We start from the raw sequence: 17,385 nt of genomic DNA, 5'->3' as shown, positions 1-17,385 counted from the left end.
TTAAGAGAAAAAAAACTAAGAATGTAAAGTCTGGGAAGAAAAAAAAAAGCCAAATGTTTCTCCCAGGTCAGAGTTTTACTTGCAGTTCTTTTAGGCTTCTGATTTGTGATACCTTTCTTACTGATAATTACACAAACTACATAAAACAACACGGCACTTAGGAAATTCCTGTGAGGTGCGCATCTCTCCGACCACCTCCATATCAGGAGACAGGGCCTATTAGCACAGTTTGAATTAACAGAATTTTCCAGAAAGCTTGCTAGGATCCACTGACCACGTCGCACAGGAATGCGAACAGGCGCTTGGAGACAGACTGTGTCCAGGGTGTGACCACCGAGCTATTACCGACTCATCCATGCAGGTCCTACCCAGATTCATGTAAAGACAGGGACGGGTCAGTGTCACAGCCTGAACGTCCAGTTGGAGATTACGTTCAGTCGCTGAAATGATTTCTTGCATGTGTGCTTGGAAAGCAGAGGGTTATTTTTTTCTGTGTACGTTTATTTTTCATTTGTTAAAAATGAAACTAAGTTTAGACTTTCAGGAGAGTCACCAAGAAAGCAGGAAGTTCCCAAGAGCCCTTCACCAGCCTGCTCTGACGTGAAGCCGGCTATGGCACAATGACCACAGCAAAGAAGTTAACACTGACCCAGCACCCCGACCTGGAACACAGGCTGTCACACGTGCAGGCTCTCATCCAGAGCCCACCCCACGACTCTTCCCAGTCTCCCCTGTCTCCCTCTCCTGACTGGGCACTGGTCAGGCATTGTGCCAATGACCCTCAAGGCAGCGGAGTGATTTGGGCGAGATCCTGGGGGCGAGGCACCCTCTGATCACACCGCACACGATCCCACACAACATCATGGGGGATGCTGGCCTGGGTCACCGGGTGAGGTGATGTCTGTCAGGTGTCCATGGTGAGAGGCCTTTTCATTGGTACGTTTCAGGGCAGAGGTTTATTTACTTGCATGGGATGCTCTGGGAAATACTCACCTTGATCTTTGGCTCTCCACCAGGCTTGTGACTGACTTGTGGCGCGTCTGTGTCCATGTCGACTTCTGATTTATCTTCAGCTTGTCCAAGAAGTACCTGGGTCCAAGCTCTGAGGCCAGCTTGCAGGCGGACACCCAGTATTCTTTCAATCTGCAGAGAAAGCAGTGTTGCAGAACAGTGAGTCTTCTAAACTGGAGCTGACCGAGCACGTTAAATAGAAAGAGGCACCTTCTTGATCAATAAGCCCTTCCTTACTCCAAAAAAAAAAAAAAAGGAAAAGAAAAGAAAACAGAGGCTTTAGGTTAAAGCGTTCATTGTAACCGCCCCCCCCCCCCCCCCCATTCTGAGTCTCGCTTCCGGTGCATCCTCCCAGCCTTAGGTAACTATCTCCATTAAGCTCACTGTGTTGTCCCACTGAGGGCCAAGTCGCCAATACATGTGGTAAGGAGAGTAACACAAACTCAGACATGCAATTAAGGTCCTGATACTGTTTAATATAATAGAAAACTCACAAAACAAGTGTTTTCCTGGTCGCCATAGAGATAAAACTAGAAAACTAGTTTGAAAATTAAACCATTTTCTTTTTCTTATTGTTGAGGTATTATTGTCACATAACGTTACATTAGTTTTAGGCATGGCATAATATATCTATGTAAAAGCTAAGTTACCATCCAACCACCTGACCGGTAGCTATTACACGCAATGACCACCAGGGGGCAGACACTCAACACAGGAGCTGCTGAGCTGCGGTGACTTGGCAGCAGTGGTTCTCGGTGAGAACCCAAGAACCGCTCTCTTGCAATCCGGGACCCCGTGGGGGATGTTGGAGAGCCGGTTTTAGCCTGATCCCCACAGGCCAGGCCGAGGGACCCCATCTGCTGGAGGGACCCCGCTCACTCCGGAGACGCCCTTTGAGCCGCAGCACTGCCCCAGGTGTGGCTGGCCGGGGTGGGACCCGGGGAGGTTGGCTCCAGGGCATGTCCAGCCCATCTTGCCCAGTCCCACCCCGCCTGCCACCTTCTAATTAATTTCCTTTCAATGTGCACGAATCCATACACTGGGCCACCAGTGATTAGATATTTGTATATGTTGCAAAATGATCACAATAGTCTGATCAACATATATCACCCTCCATGTTGACCACTTTCTGTTACAAATGAAGAACAAAATCTTCTCTCTGACCCAGAATGAGACAAGTTTCTGCGAACAGGACGCCTGTGTGTCTTTGTGAAAAGTCGGCCTTGGCCATGGGACTGCCTGGGATGCTGTGAGGGCGGCCGTGAGGAAGGCTGAGGCTGTCAGTGGACTCAGTAGAGTGGGCTTTGTCAGCTTTCCCTCTGTTGGTCTCCCTTTGTGTGAATACACCACCGATTTACCCTTTTTAAAAGGGAAGGAAAGCATGCCCGGCTGGCGTGGCTCAGTGGTTGAACATCGACCTACGAACCAGGTCACAGTGTGGGGTGTGCAGGAGGCAGATAATCAATAAAATAAAATAAAATAAAAGAATAAAAATAAGGGAGGGAAAGCCCTAGCTGGTTTGGTACAGCGGATAGAGCACTGGCCCATGGACTGAGGGTCCCGGGTTAGATGCCCACCAAGGGCACGTATCTCGGTTGCAGGATCGATCTTGTGTGTGGGAGGCAACCAATCGATGTGTCTCTGTCTCTCCGCCTCACCTCCATGTCAGTGAGGACCCGCTCAGTGCCCAGCCTCACCTCCATGTCAGTGAGGACCCGCTCAGTGCCCAGCCTCACCTCCATGTCAGTGAGGACCCGCTCAGTGCCCAGCCTCACCTCCATGTCAGTGAGGACCCGCTCAGTGCCCAGCCTCACCTCCATGTCAGTGAGGACCCGCTCAGTGCCCAGCCTCACCTCCATGTCCAGCTTGTTGACCCAGATGGGCAGGTTGGAGTACGAGTGCAGGTTCAGGTCGTCCACAGCTTTCTGGACCCTGTTCAGGATCTCTGAGAAAGTCTTGTGATCGTACAGACAGGTTTCCAGGGAACGCACTTCCAGGTCTATTTTTTCTTCAATAATCAGCAGATCATCCACCTAAAGGGAAGTACATTTAATATTTAAAACATCTACTCACTCTACTCACTCCATCCCTTAATTTTTATGTACATTCTTCTCAATTGACAAATGCTCGAGGCAGAGAAGGTTTTCCATAAACAGCTAATCCTACTGGGTGAGAGGGAAGGGAAATGTATGGAGACTGTCAGCTTGCCCCCCTCCCTCCTGCTCATGGGAGGGACGGCCTCTGCTTGATAAGTCTGGGAGCAGAAGTAAGATGGGCTCCACTCTGGCTTCCGTCCTCTCCTCGGGAGCCAGCGTGCACAGACGCACGCACTCTGGCCTGCTTGCAGCGGCAGGCGCAGGACCTCCACTGGCCAGCTGTGCGGGGGCCTGGGCGGAGTGGAGTTTGTCTAGGTCGGGGTGGAGTGACAGCAAGCGCCTCTCCAGGCAGCTTTATCAGGAACAAAGCTCTCGTTTCGCTCTTCGACTCCTGTGCCTGTCATCTCTCCACTGATTTCTAAACTCAGGTGTTAGTTATTCAAGGGCCCCCCTAAAGCCCTCATCCCGTCAAACAGCCCAGTGGCCCTCTCTCCCTTTCAGCTCCCACGTCTCCTGTGTATCAGTCCCGCATGCCACGGGAGACCAACATGGTGAGCCAGCTGTCCTGGGCCACGAGAGGACTGCCTCGGAACACACCTTTTCCTGGAAGTTGAAGACAGTCTCCGCCAGCCGCTGCACGTACGGGTCGAGTTTGTAGGACTCCCACACCAAGGCGATGCCCTCTGCGATCAGGGCCTGCACCTCCTTCTTCAGGCCGGCCACCAGCAGAGAGATGGTGTTCCGTTCCTCCACCTTCTCACAGGTGCGCTCGTAGGTGCGCACGCTCTCAATCAGGGAGATGGCAAACGGGTAGAGCTGGTTGGCTTGATGAGCCTTGTTCACAATTGCCAGTGGGACTCGGAAACCAAGCCACTTGAGGTTTCGAACTTCTTTTGAAAGTGTGATAATCTCGGGGAGGAAGTTGACCTTAAGCTTGAGGACGTTCCCGGATCGGCCACGAACCCGGGTACTTTCGATGGTGAAGATGCGCCCCGAGACGCCCAGGTTCCGCTGCTGCACCTTCCGGGCCCAGTCGTCAAATATTTCTTGGGTGTTGAGCTTCATGCGGAAACTGTCGCCATCCTGCTTCAGCTTCTGCCCCTCCACGTGGTTCTCCCAGCCCTTGCCCAGGACGTCCTCCACACGCTTCATGTAGGCCGTCAGCTGTCTGTCAATCTGCTTCGCCCAGATGATGGACCCAGACACAGGCGGCAGATCGCGCACGTGGCTCATCTTACACGCCTGACTCTGTGGGTACTGGACTTTGAACTTGTCGTGAAGAGACTCAATGTCGTCTTTCACGCGCTGGATTAGCTGGGTCTGGTATTCACGAATGGCCCCGCGGATGTGAGGCCTGACAAACAGTGCATTGAACCTGGAGAAAATCCTAAACATCTCGTTAGCATTCTTGGCCGTGCCGAGCTGATCCCGAAGGCGAGCAGTGATCCGGGTCTCTACCCTGTCAATCCTCTCATCGTATCTCTTCATCGCGGCCTCCCACGCCTCTGTGCCTTCTTTGGAAACATCCAGTCCATCCACTTCCTTGACATTCTCATAGGCGAGGTTTACCTCCTCAATAGCATTCGCATCAGCGGCATCAAAAAGAACCTCAGCTACTTTCATATCCTGGGGTTCAGGGACCTCCCCTTGATTCTGCTGTGCAACCGCTGTGACCTGAAAGGGAAGAATTCGTGATCAGGTTACCAATGAAGGCTGTATTCTGTTGTACACCAGCAGAGCACATACACAAATTACCAGTCAGCCTTGGTAACGCTTGTTTGACTCTAGTCAAACACTTAAAAAACATTTTTAAGAGAGAGGAAGGGAGAAGGAGATATACATGATGAGAGAGAAACATCATCCATTGGCTGCCTCCTGCATGCCCCTTACTGGGGATGGAGCCTGCAAAGTGGGCAAGTGCCCTGATCAGGAATCAAACCAGGAGACAGCCAAGATGGCGGCATAGGTAAACGCCTGAACTTGCTGCCTCGCACAGCAAAACTACATCAAAACTACAACTAAAAGACAAAATGGTATCATCCAGAACCATGGGAAGGCTGGCTGAGTGGAAGTTATACAACTAGAAGGAAAGAGAAAAGCACACTGAGACTGGGAGGAGGTGCGGAGGTGCAGAAGTGCGGAGGTATGGAGGCACGCAGAAACGGGCTGGCAATTGGGTACGCTGTTGTCTTTTTGAATTGGGAGGGAGATATAAGCTCCTGACTGCTCTGAACTCCAGTTCCGGGCAAGACTCTGCGGACCCAGATTCACACGGGGAGAAACTGGACTGTCTGGCATCGGGCCGGAACATGAGGGCGGCTTTCTCTCAGAGGTGCTTGCAGCAATCATTGTTCCTGCATGGGGCCGCGGGACCCAGAGACCCAGGGACTTTTCAGGGCAGGGCTGAAGGTTTGCTCTTCCCTGGTGATTCCCTGAGACCCCGCCCCACCCAATTTAAAACCCCACCCAAGCTGTGCACAGAGGCTTTTGCATATGAATGGCCTGGCCTTTTGCAACCTAAAACCTAACTGCTGCTGGGTCATAGAGCCCCAGAGCTTCCAAAAGAAGGCCCAAGGCTCGACAGCAGCCTACACTGCTTCACAGCTTGGCCTCATCTGGGCACCTCCAAACCTCAAACAAAGAGGAGGAATCTGCAGCTCTCTCTGTAACTCCTGCTGGGTAGCCTCAGGCAGTGGCTGACTTTGCACCTCCTTGGAGATCCAAGAGCCAGTGTAACCAGTGGTCAGAGTGAGACCATACCAGAGTACAACTCTTCACATCCATAAGAGACATACTCAGGGGCAGACTCAGTGAGCACCAAAACCCCACTGAAGCAAGTCCTGCCCCATAAGGGTGTCTCTAGCACAGCAGTTCTCCCATTGTAGACACAACTGGTCCTCACAGCCCACTGGCCCGGAGGTCAATTCCTCCCAGTGATACCAACAGCAATCAAGGCTTAACTACAACAAGACTGTGCACACAGCCCACAAAGGGGTGCACCAAGAGCGTCCACCTCAGATGACTAGGGAGACTGAGCAACTGGGCCCTATAGGACACCTAGCACAGAAAGCCACTCTATCAACACAGGGAAGCATAAAAAATGCAGAGACAAGGAAACAGGTCACAAATGAAAGAAATAGAGGAAAGCAAACTACTGGATATAGAGTTCAAAACCACGGTTATAAGGTTACTCAAGAATCTCCTAGAAACCTCTGAGAAATTTAGTGAGACCCTCAAGTATATGAAAAAGGACCAATTAGAAATTAAGGAATCAAACCAGTGACCTCTTGGTGCACGGGTCGATACTCAACAGCTGAGCCATCCCAGCAAGACTAAACATTTTATAGCCCTGACTCAGCAAAGCCACGTAAAACATGACATAGTACATTTTAACTCTGCACTGCACAGACTTTCTGACAATGTAGTCTCTCTGCTTAAGCAGTGAAATTAACATGTGTTAGACCTGGATTTGGGGTACTTCCCTTTTCAATGTTTAATTGGCAGTTAGAACCATCTATAAGAGTGTAGTAATTCAAAGGAGTGCTACGTACAAACTCAGTGTCCAACAGTTTTCTTTTCTTAGTCTTAAAACTCTAGGTTATAGCCCACAGGAAGCACACAGCAGAGGGACGACTAAAGTGCTAGAGTAACATCAGAACCTCCATTCAGTTCTCTCCCAATGTGCTGCTGGAAGTCGGTGTTGAGTACGTCACGATACATTAAAGATGAACATTGTAATCCCAAGAGTAATCTCTAAGAAAAAGAAGTGAAAGAACTACAGCTACAAGTCTACAGAGGAATTAAAGTGATATACTAAAAACAGCACAAATGAGGGCCGCCAGGAAGGGTGGAACAAGAATGAGACAAGTGGACAAGAGCAAACAGCAGGTGTGAGTCTAACCACATCGATAACTGCACTGAGTGAACAGACTACACATAGTGATAAAACATGCTGAGAACGCATCATACACACATTTATTACAAACTGTACCGAGCCGAAGAATGTGGACATGATTACACACAAAAAGAAAACGTACAATGCTCTTTAACAAATGATATTTGAGAGGAGATACCTGGCAAAAGTTGAGAAACCCTAGGCTAGAAGGACTCGGCACTATTCTCAAAACTCTCCGGGTAAAATGAAGGGTGACTATTAAATGCCAACACACACGTACACACACTAGTACCACGCCGAGTGAAAAGCTGCTGAGGATTCACTATTAACAAGTACTCAAGCCGGAACAGCAGGCACCGCGATCAGTGGTGAAGCTTCCCAGACCGCACAATTTCCAGACTGGAGCTCCCCTAACATTTTTTTACAAGATTTTCAAACTACAGGAGGGTTGAAAGATTTATGGACTGAACACCTACACACACACCTAGCATTAATTAATACTCAGTCAATTAACATTTGCTATATATTGGCTTTATCATATATCGATTCATTTACCAGTCAATCCCTCTACCTATATATCTCAGTGCACCTTATATTTCTGGACTGGGTTTTTTAAGGGAAGAAAAGCACTGATGAAGAGAAGAAAATGTTGAATTGAGAAGAGAAAAAAGGATGTCTGAAGAAAATGAGTCGTGCACGAAATTTGTGCACGGGGTTGGGGGGGGGTTCCCTCAGCCCAGCCTGCACCCTCTCCAATCTGGGACCCCTCAGGGGATGTCCAACAGCCGGTTGTCAGACATCCCTCTCGTAATCCGGGACTGCTGGCTCCTAACCGCTCACCTGTCTGCCTGCCTGATCACCCCTAACCACTCATCCTGCTGGCCTGCTCGCCCCCAATTGCCCACCCCCCACCAGCCTTCTTGCCCCCAACTGCCCCCCCTGCCGGCCTTCTTGCCTCCAACTGCCCCCCCTTGCCGGCCTGATAGCCCCCAAATGCCCCTCTGCCAGCTTGCTCGTCCCCAACTGCTCCCCCTGCCAGCCTGCTTGCCCCCAACTGCCCCCACCCCCGCCAGCCTGATCACCCCCAACTGCCCTCCCCTTTTGGCCTGATGGCCCCTAACCGCCTCTGCCTTGGCCCCGCCACCATGACTTTGTCTGGAAGGTCTCTTGGTCTAATTAGCATATTATCCTTTTATTAATATAGATTTTGCAGATGAGGAATCTGGAGAAAAGGTTAAATAATGTGTCCAAGTCACATAGCTAGTTCAGCAGTGGGTTGCAGGTTCTGGCTCTAGGGTCCATGCAATTTGAGGGTAGGAATGAATGGGTGGAGAACGTTAAAGATTTGGATTGAAACAATATAATACAGAATCACTAGATCTTAAGGATGACAGCAACAAGACGGAGCTAAAGGAGTAATAATGCAAAACAGAAACAAGTAGTTCATCTGAAATAATCACGCGTGAATTTCTGGAATGGGAATCACACCTGTGGCCTCAGGACCCTGACGATGACTGCTCTCAGCTGTTCGTGCTGCCGTCGAAACTTCCTCATCTGGTCTAGGCGAGCCTGAAGCTTCCTGTGGGCAGGGTTGATTCGCCACACCATCTTCAGATTTTCTTCCCTTTTCCGTTTGACAATGTCTCTCAACAACACCTGAAGTTTCTCGTATTCATCATCCCAAGTCTGAAACACTTCAAAGCACGCAACCATAACCTAGGATGTAATTGAAGAAAGGAAGCTTGTTATTACAGTGCAGTTTGGTCTCAATGCCCCGAGGTTGCTTTCTGATATAGGAAAACGTACTTTTTCAAATTCTTCGTAAGCAACATGCATTAGTTTTCTAGTGCCCAACACTTTGAGTAACTGGGAACTCAAGTCTCTTGAAATGGCCTCCACCAAGCGCAGGGCCCTCTGGATGGGATACTTCGTGTTCCGGATCTTTCTCAAATGGGTGAAGATCGCCACAAGAGCCTGCCGGATCTTGTCCAGCTCAGTGGCAGACAGCAAATCGTTCAGAGGGAAATCTTTCATCAGAGGGTTGTAGTCATTCACGGTTTCCAAAGCCTGTTTTAGACCTAGATTAAGAGACAGTTAATCGTTTTCATACAAAGTAAAACAACTCTAACACAATGGTAGATGTCAATCTTACCTCAACTGAAAAGTAATGCAACTACAGGATATTCCGTACAGGCCTACTACTGGGAAAGTAAACTGAAATGTGTCCTCATGATGGGACAGTTGAATATTGCAAAAGATTTAGTGACAAAGAAACTATTTGATATTTGGGGAAAAAAACTCGTTAATAGGATGATCCCAGCACAGCTTCATTTTCACTTGTTAAAGAGCATCAGGGATACCCTCATAGTTCATCTTCTTTTGCTTTCTAGATTATCTAAATGTCCTACTAAAAACAAGTTTAAAACACTAGAATTTCATCATCTTTAAAAACACTAGAATTAAAATTTTATGCCCATGGCACAAGTTAGGTGAGTACATTATTGACACAATCACAGAAACACCTGGATCCTAGTCTAGATTTTTACTTCCTCTGGCACAAGATTTTTATTTTTATTTTTTTTTAAGATTTTTAAAAACATGTTAGAAAGACATAATGGTTTCGGAGGTGTTACAGAAAATTCAAGTATACTTTTCCACATTAGTAAATGCCCAGGTAACGTGTACAGTGTGATTAATGTAATAGGACGATTTCCACCCAAAATCTCCTCTAACATTTGCCACGACTGTGGTCCAGCTGCTGGCTCTAACGGGCCTCATGGGCATGGTGTCGTACACACATGCTAACTGTGCCGGAGCGCTCCAACGTTCGTGTGCCCACTGGGTGCTAACGAAACACCACTCACTGCGGACCACGCAGAAAACTAAAGGCTCCTCACCCCCTTTCAGAACAGGGAAGGGAGCAGAGAACAGGACGGAGCAGGTGAGCGGAGGAAGAGGAAGTACTAAGCAGCTCTCTGTCCCCAGCCCTGCAGGCAAGTAACTGCTGCTTCTGTGAACCGCCTTCCTGCTGCCTGTCTGGGGCACACTGACTTCACACTGAAAGCACAGCCTGCCCAGGGGACTGAGTAACAGGAACAGGATGGAACTCCCACGGCTCCCGACACTCAGGCCTAGAAACCGGCTGTGTCCTCAAAACCCCGGGAGGAAACGGGAGGTATGTGGAAAGTCACTTTCATTACCTAGGACTGGGGGAAATATGAGACAAGATGCGAGAGGAAAAGGAAAGGTGGTGCATATATTAACTTTCATCTCAATTACCAGCAAGGTCTCACAAAAGGCAGATTAACTGCCTGATCGATGATCAGTTCTAGTTTTACCTGTGTCAGTGTCGAAACTGACGGTGGCATGGAAGCGCTTGCCGTGCTTCAGGATATCCAGCGTGAGCAGAACCTCGGGGCTCTCGCGCTTCTCCTGTATGCGGTACAACGCACGTTCCAAGTTCAGCCAAAAACTGATTTCTTGTAAGGCCGTTCCCGAAGCAGGGTCTCGGTCAAGTTTGGTCACCTTTAAACATAAAATAACACTGAAGGGTATTCACATTTAAAGGTGGAAAAAGTATCATTAACTAAACACATGCATTACAATTTAATTTCCATGTTTCAAGTGGATTTCCTGCCTGTAAATGACAAGTAGTTGAACTTGTCACAGGTAGGAAAGAGGTCAGACGAAGGCTCAGGGTGATGGTGCGCATCTCCCACTTCCCCGGGCTTAGCAGGCCTGCTGGGCAGTCCCGGCACCAAGGGCAGGTACGGCCAACAGTCACCCAAGAGTTTACCTCACAGATAACAGAGCGTTAAGCCTTTACAACTACTTTCAGCCTGTGCTCTTACTTTCTGAATTTCTCGGATCCAGCGGTTAACTCCGGATTGTAGCTGATTGAGAAAAGTTGGGTCTTCAACCTTATCTCCAAAGTCTGTAACTTTGGGCTTTTCTCCACGCTCATAACACTGCTTTGCGACATTTGTAATAATTGGATGAATTGGCAGGCTGATCTCTGGAATTTCAATGTTTTGCTGCAGGTGAAGGAGTCCCATTTCAAGTTCTGCAATCTTTTTTTCAACTGAAGGAGCCATTTTATCACCATCCCTAAAAAGACAGAAAATATTTCAAAACTTAGTGCACTACTGGTCTCCAAGACATGCTCTTATTTCAGATCTGTCAAATATTAATAATAAACATTTTATTAACACAACAGATTTACATCCTCTTGGTTGTTAGCTCTACCTCCCGATTCCTGAATTTTACATCATTTTCCAATGTCTTGTGAAGACATAGTGAAATATGATTCAAACCAACAACGGGAAAATGGTTTTTACCTGTCTGCCTTGCCAGACTCTCTGATGTAGGACTTAAAGAAAGGAGCCACTGCATTGCTAATGAAAGAATGCAAGGTTTCATATGGGGAGTCCTCGCTGAGCGTGAGAACGCGGAGCTGGGAAGACACTGGTTTGTCTGCATCAATGACTGGAGTACGTTTAATGAATGCCAAGCTACAAGAAAGCAAAGAAGAAATTAGAACACAAAGTCTCGTTCCTAATCGGTCTTGACAACTGTGGCCTTCTCTGTGTTGCATACAAATTAAAAATTCATTTGGCCCTGGCTGGTGTTGCTCTGTGGTTAGAGCATCAACCTGCGCACCAAAAGGTCTCCGGTTCGATTCCCAGTCAAGGGTACATATCTGGTTGCGGGTTTGCTCCCCATCCCCAGACAGGGAACTTGTGGGAGGCAACCAGTTGTTGTGAGATCTCACATTGATATTTCCCTCCCTCCTCCCCTCCCTCCCCTCAACTCTCTGAAAAGCAATGGGAAAAAATATATGGTGAGGATTAACAAACAAAAATATTCATTTGACTGTTTCAATTTAAAAATCCTATTAAGAATAGACTAAATTGTTGCTTTTCTAATATTGAAACACAGTGCTCATCTTTACTCACATGAGAACTAACCAAATCAAGGTTATGGTTATAGCAAGGGACCGTGAAACCAAGCAAAATTTGTTTGTCTTATAAATGGGTTACATTCATAACCTTGGCCTCATTTACACTAACCTTCCTAGCAACTGCAGGTTACAAGCCATAGTGTACTTAAACCTGACCTTACACTAATTTGTAGAAGGTGGAAAATCTGGTAACACACATTGAAAATGTCAATGCACCACGTCTGAACCTGTGACACTGTTTTTAGGGATTTGTCCTACAGACTCAGACCTGTACCTAACAGTGTTCACCAGTTATCTATACTAATAAAAGGGTAATATGCTAATTAGACTGGGAGACTTTCGGGACATCCTTCCGGAAAAAGCCATGGTGGCGGGGCCAAGGCAGAGGCAGTTAGGGGGGATCAGGCCAGGAGGGGAGGGCAGTTGGGGGCGATCAGGCCAGGAGGGGAGGGCAGTTGGGGGCGATCAGGCCAGGAGGGGACGGCAGTTGGGGGCAATCAGGCAAGGAGGGGAGGGCAGTTGGGGGCGATCAGGCCAGCAAGGGGGGGCAGTTGGGGGCGAGCAGGCTTGCGGGGGGGGGGGGGGCAGTTGGGGGTGAGCAGGCTGGCAGGGGTGTGGTAGTTGAGGCAATCAGGCCGGCAGGCGGGGGGCAGTTGGGGGTGAGAAGGCCGGCAGGCAGAGTGGTTAGAGGCGATCAGGCAGCCTAAGCGACCAAATGACCGGTTGCTATGACACACACTGACCACCGGGGGACAGATGGCCAGTGTGCTCCCACAGCGGGAGCACTGGTCGCTCAGCGCACCAACAGGCACCCAGCGCGGGCTCGGGCTCCTCCCTGGCCACCTGCCGATTCATGCACTACTACATCCCTCAGGGGATGTCGGACTGCCGGTTTCACCAGATCCTCAGCTTGGCCTGTGGGGATTGGGCCAAAACCAGCAGTACGACATCCCCCAAGGGGTCCCGGATTGCGAGAGAGTGCAGGCCAGGCTGAGGGACCACTCCGGTGCACGAATCCGTGCACCAGGCCTCTAGTTTATAATAATGATGATTCAGATATAATCTGAAGGCATTATTAGATATGTTACAATGGGTGCCATGACATGGATATTAAAGTAAAAATATTTTAGAATTTATCTTAATTTGGAAATCCTCTTAACTTGAATTCATGAAATCAAAGATAAGATACTGAAATTGCAGAGTAGAAATCTTTTGAGTGTTTTCTTAATGTCTTTGTCTGAGTCAGTTAAGACTGATGCTTAATTCTCGCAAGCTCAGAACCCGAGATTATGGTTACAGTCACACTACTCACCTGTTGGACTTGACTCCATAATGAATGTCTATATTGATATTATAGGAAATGAATTCTTTTTCTTCTTCTCCTTCATCACCAACATCCTCTACAAATTAAAATAAATATTGTATCACATTCTTGTCAACATTTCCAATTTTGAGTCAGCTCTACTTATTCTCCCTTCCTACCCATTTTTTTCTGACTCCTGCCCTGGGCCCTCCTTTGCTGCATAATCTTGGGCAAGGGGGTGAACCTCTCTGGGCCTCGTTTCTGTGCCTGGGCTGTTGGACACATTAAGGAGCTGTTGCTGGGCAGTGCTGCAGGTGGGCAGGCGTGCTATACTAGGGGAGCGGGGATGCCTTACAGCCAGTTCTCCAGGCCCCACCCACTCCCACCTTGGCTCCCTACACAGAAGTTACCTCTCTCTTCCCTTCCTCTCCCTGCCCCTCACCCCCATTCTGCTCAGCTGCTAACTCAGCACTTACTATATGACAGGCATTTTACTAAGTACTTTAGCTACATGTCTTTAACCCTCACTACAACCTATGGGGACTGGCATGGCTGTCATTATCCTTGTTTCCCAGGTAAGGAATGTAAGCAAACTGTCCTCAGACCGTGGCTGGAAAGGGACAACCTAAGAATTCAGAAGTCAGTGATTCTAAACCCAGTGTCCTTACCAGTACACAGGCTGCCCCTCCCTCATCCAGGCCCCCAGGGCAAACTGCTGTCTAGCATCACCCCAGGGTCCCTGAGAGGTGTTCCCCTCGCCTTCCCCTCTGCTCCTGGAGCACTTCTCATGGCCTGCTGGGGGATTAGGGAGGATGCACTTCCTCCCCGACGGTGGGCTGCTGATGCCCAGGAGCCCTTTGAAAAGCTGACTGGATTTAATAGTAAGATAGCTCAAGATACGTGTGAGCACAATTTCTAAATGGCTGAAAATCAAAACAGAAAAATTAAAATAAAAAATGTGTAAGAACGGAAATAACGCAAACCTGTAGGTGTAGCACTAACCCACCAGAGGCCTGGATGCTCTAGTCAATTATTTCCGCAGTAAGTTACACGGAAACGTGTGCTAGCAGAAATCACTATCCCAGGATTAAGTTAACAGTATGTATGTGAGATCGCTATCCCAGGATTAAGTTAACAGTATGTATGTGAAATCACTATCCCAGGATTAACAGTATGTATGTGAAATCACTATCCCAGGATTAAGTTAACAGTATGTATGTGAAATCACTATCCCAGGATTAACAGTATGTATGTGAAATCGCTATCCCAGGATTAAGTTAACAGTATGTATGTGAAATCACTATCCCAGGATTAACAGTACGTATGTGAGATCACTATCCCAGGATTAACAGTACGTATGTGAGATCACTATCCCAGGATTAACAGTACGTATGTGAGATCACTATCCCAGGATTAACAGTATGTATGTGAAATCGCTATCCCAGGATTAAGTTAACAGTATGTATGTGAAATCACTATCCCAGGATTAACAGTATGTATGTGAAATCGCTATCCCAGGATTAAGTTAACAGTATGTATGTGAAATCACAATCCCAGGATTAAGTTAACAGTATGTATGTGAAATCACTATCCCAGGATTAACAGTACGTATGTGAGATCGCTATCCCAGGATTAACAGTACGTATGTGAGATCACTATCCCAGGATTAACAGTACGTATGTGAGATCGCTATCCCAGGATTAACAGTACGTATGTGAGATCACTATCCCAGGATTAACAGTACGTATGTGAGATCGCTATCTCAGGATTAACAGTACGTATGTGAAATCGCTATCCCAGGATTAACAGTATGTATGTGAAATCACTATCCCAGGATTAACAGTACGTATGTGAAATCACTATCCCAGGATTAAGTTAACAGTATGTATGTGAAATCGCTATCCCAGGATTAACAGTATGTATGTGAGATCACTATCCCAAGATTAACAGTATGTATGTGAGATCACTATCCCAGGATTAACAGTATGTATGTGAGATCACTATCCCAGGATTAACAGTATGTATGTGAAATCACTATCCCAGGATTAAGTTAACAGTATGTATGTGAAATCGCTATCCCAGGATTAACAGTACGTATGTGAAATCACTATCCCAGGATTAACAGTACGTATGTGAAATCACTATCCCAGGATTAACAGTACGTATGTGAAATCACTATCCCAGGATTAACAGTACGTATGTGAAATCACTATCCCAGGATTAACAGTACGTATGTGAGATCACTATCCCAGGATTAACAGTAAGTATGTGAGATCACTATCCCAGGATTAACAGTACGTATGTGAGATCACTATCCCAGGATTAACAGTACGTATGTGAGATCACTATCCCAGGATTAACAGTACGTATGTGAGATCACTATCCCAGGATTAACAGTACGTATGTGAGATCGCTATCCCAGGATTAACAGTACGTATGTGAGATCGCTATCCCAGGATTAAGTTAACAGTATGTATGTGAGATCACTATCCCAAGATTAACAGTATGTATGTGAGATCACTATCCCAGGATTAACAGTATGTATGTGAAATCGCTATCCCAGGATTAAGTTAACAGTATGTATGTGAAATCGCTATCCCAGGATTAACAGTACGTATGTGAAATCACTATCCCAGGATTAACAGTACGTATGTGAAATCACTATCCCAGGATTAACAGTACGTATGTGAAATCACTATCCCAGGATTAAGTTAACAGTATGTATGTGAGATCACTATCCCAAGATTAACAGTATGTATGTGAGATCACTATCCCAGGATTAACAGTATGTATGTGAAATCACTATCCCAGGATTAAGTTAACAGTATGTATGTGAAATCGCTATCCCAGGATTAACAGTACGTATGTGAAATCACTATCCCAGGATTAACCTTATGTATGTGAAATCGCTATCCCAGGATTAAGTTAACAGTACGTATGTGAAATCACTATCCCAGGATTAACAGTACGTATGTGAAATCACTATCCCAGGATTAACAGTACGTATGTGAAATCACTATCCCAGGATTAACAGTACGTATGTGAAATCACTATCCCAGGATTAAGTTAACAGTATGTATGTGAGATCACTATCCCAAGATTAACAGTATGTATGTGAGATCACTATCCCAGGATTAACAGTATGTATGTGAAATCACTATCCCAGGATTAAGTTAACAGTATGTATGTGAAATCGCTATCCCAGGATTAACAGTACGTATGTGAAATCACTATCCCAGGATTAACAGTACGTATGTGAAATCACTATCCCAGGATTAACAGTACGTATGTGAAATCACTATCCCAGGATTAACAGTACGTATGTGAAATCACTATCCCAGGATTAACAGTACGTATGTGAGATCACTATCCCAGGATTAACAGTAAGTATGTGAGATCACTATCCCAGGATTAACAGTACGTATGTGAGATCACTATCCCAGGATTAACAGTACGTATGTGAGATCACTATCCCAGGATTAACAGTAGTACGTATGTGAGATCACTATCCCAGGATTAACAGTACGTATGTGAGATCGCTATCCCAGGATTAACAGTACGTATGTGAGATCGCTATCCCAGGATTAAGTTAACAGTATGTATGTGAGATCACTATCCCAAGATTAACAGTATGTATGTGAGATCACTATCCCAGGATTAACAGTATGTATGTGAAATCGCTATCCCAGGATTAAGTTAACAGTACGTATGTGAAATTGCTATCCCAGGATTAACAGTACGTATGTGAAATCACTATCCCAGGATTAACAGTACGTATGTGAAATCACTATCCCAGGATTAACAGTACGTATGTGAAATCACTATCCCAGGATTAAGTTAACAGTATGTATGTGAGATCACTATCCCAAGATTAACAGTATGTATGTGAGATCACTATCCCAGGATTAACAGTATGTATGTGAAATCACTATCCCAGGATTAACAGTATGTATGTGAAATCGCTATCCCAGGATTAAGTTAACAGTATGTATGTGAAATCACTATCCCAGGATTAACAGTACGTATGTGAAATCACTATCCCAGGATTAACAGTATGTATGTGAAATCGCTATCCCAGGATTAAGTTAACAGTATGTATGTGAAATCACTATCCCAGGAT

At 46.7% G+C, this 17,385-nt stretch overlaps 1 protein-coding gene across 1 annotated transcript in view; it reads right to left on the bottom strand.

Moving 5' to 3' along the window:
* The window catches only part of DYNC1H1 (dynein cytoplasmic 1 heavy chain 1), a 69,571-nt gene that overhangs the window by 41,879 nt on the left and 10,307 nt on the right, over positions 1-17,385 (bottom strand). Inside the window, exons 2-10 of the mRNA XM_059686784.1 lie at positions 13,275-13,362; positions 11,340-11,513; positions 10,854-11,109; positions 10,341-10,527; positions 8,809-9,080; positions 8,491-8,718; positions 3,705-4,781; positions 2,865-3,044; positions 994-1,143 (exon numbers count right to left, since the gene is read on the bottom strand). Coding sequence (XP_059542767.1) covers positions 994-1,143; positions 2,865-3,044; positions 3,705-4,781; positions 8,491-8,718; positions 8,809-9,080; positions 10,341-10,527; positions 10,854-11,109; positions 11,340-11,513; positions 13,275-13,362 — 2,612 coding nt within the window. The remainder of the gene's footprint in view (positions 1-993; positions 1,144-2,864; positions 3,045-3,704; positions 4,782-8,490; positions 8,719-8,808; positions 9,081-10,340; positions 10,528-10,853; positions 11,110-11,339; positions 11,514-13,274; positions 13,363-17,385) is intronic.

Source organism: Myotis daubentonii, chromosome 1 (genome assembly GCF_963259705.1).
Source record: "Myotis daubentonii chromosome 1, mMyoDau2.1, whole genome shotgun sequence".
In the NCBI taxonomy this organism is placed as follows: Eukaryota; Metazoa; Chordata; class Mammalia; order Chiroptera; family Vespertilionidae; genus Myotis; species Myotis daubentonii.
The sequence above is the reverse complement of the archived record's forward strand: the minus strand, read 5'-3'. Positions and strand labels throughout refer to the sequence as shown.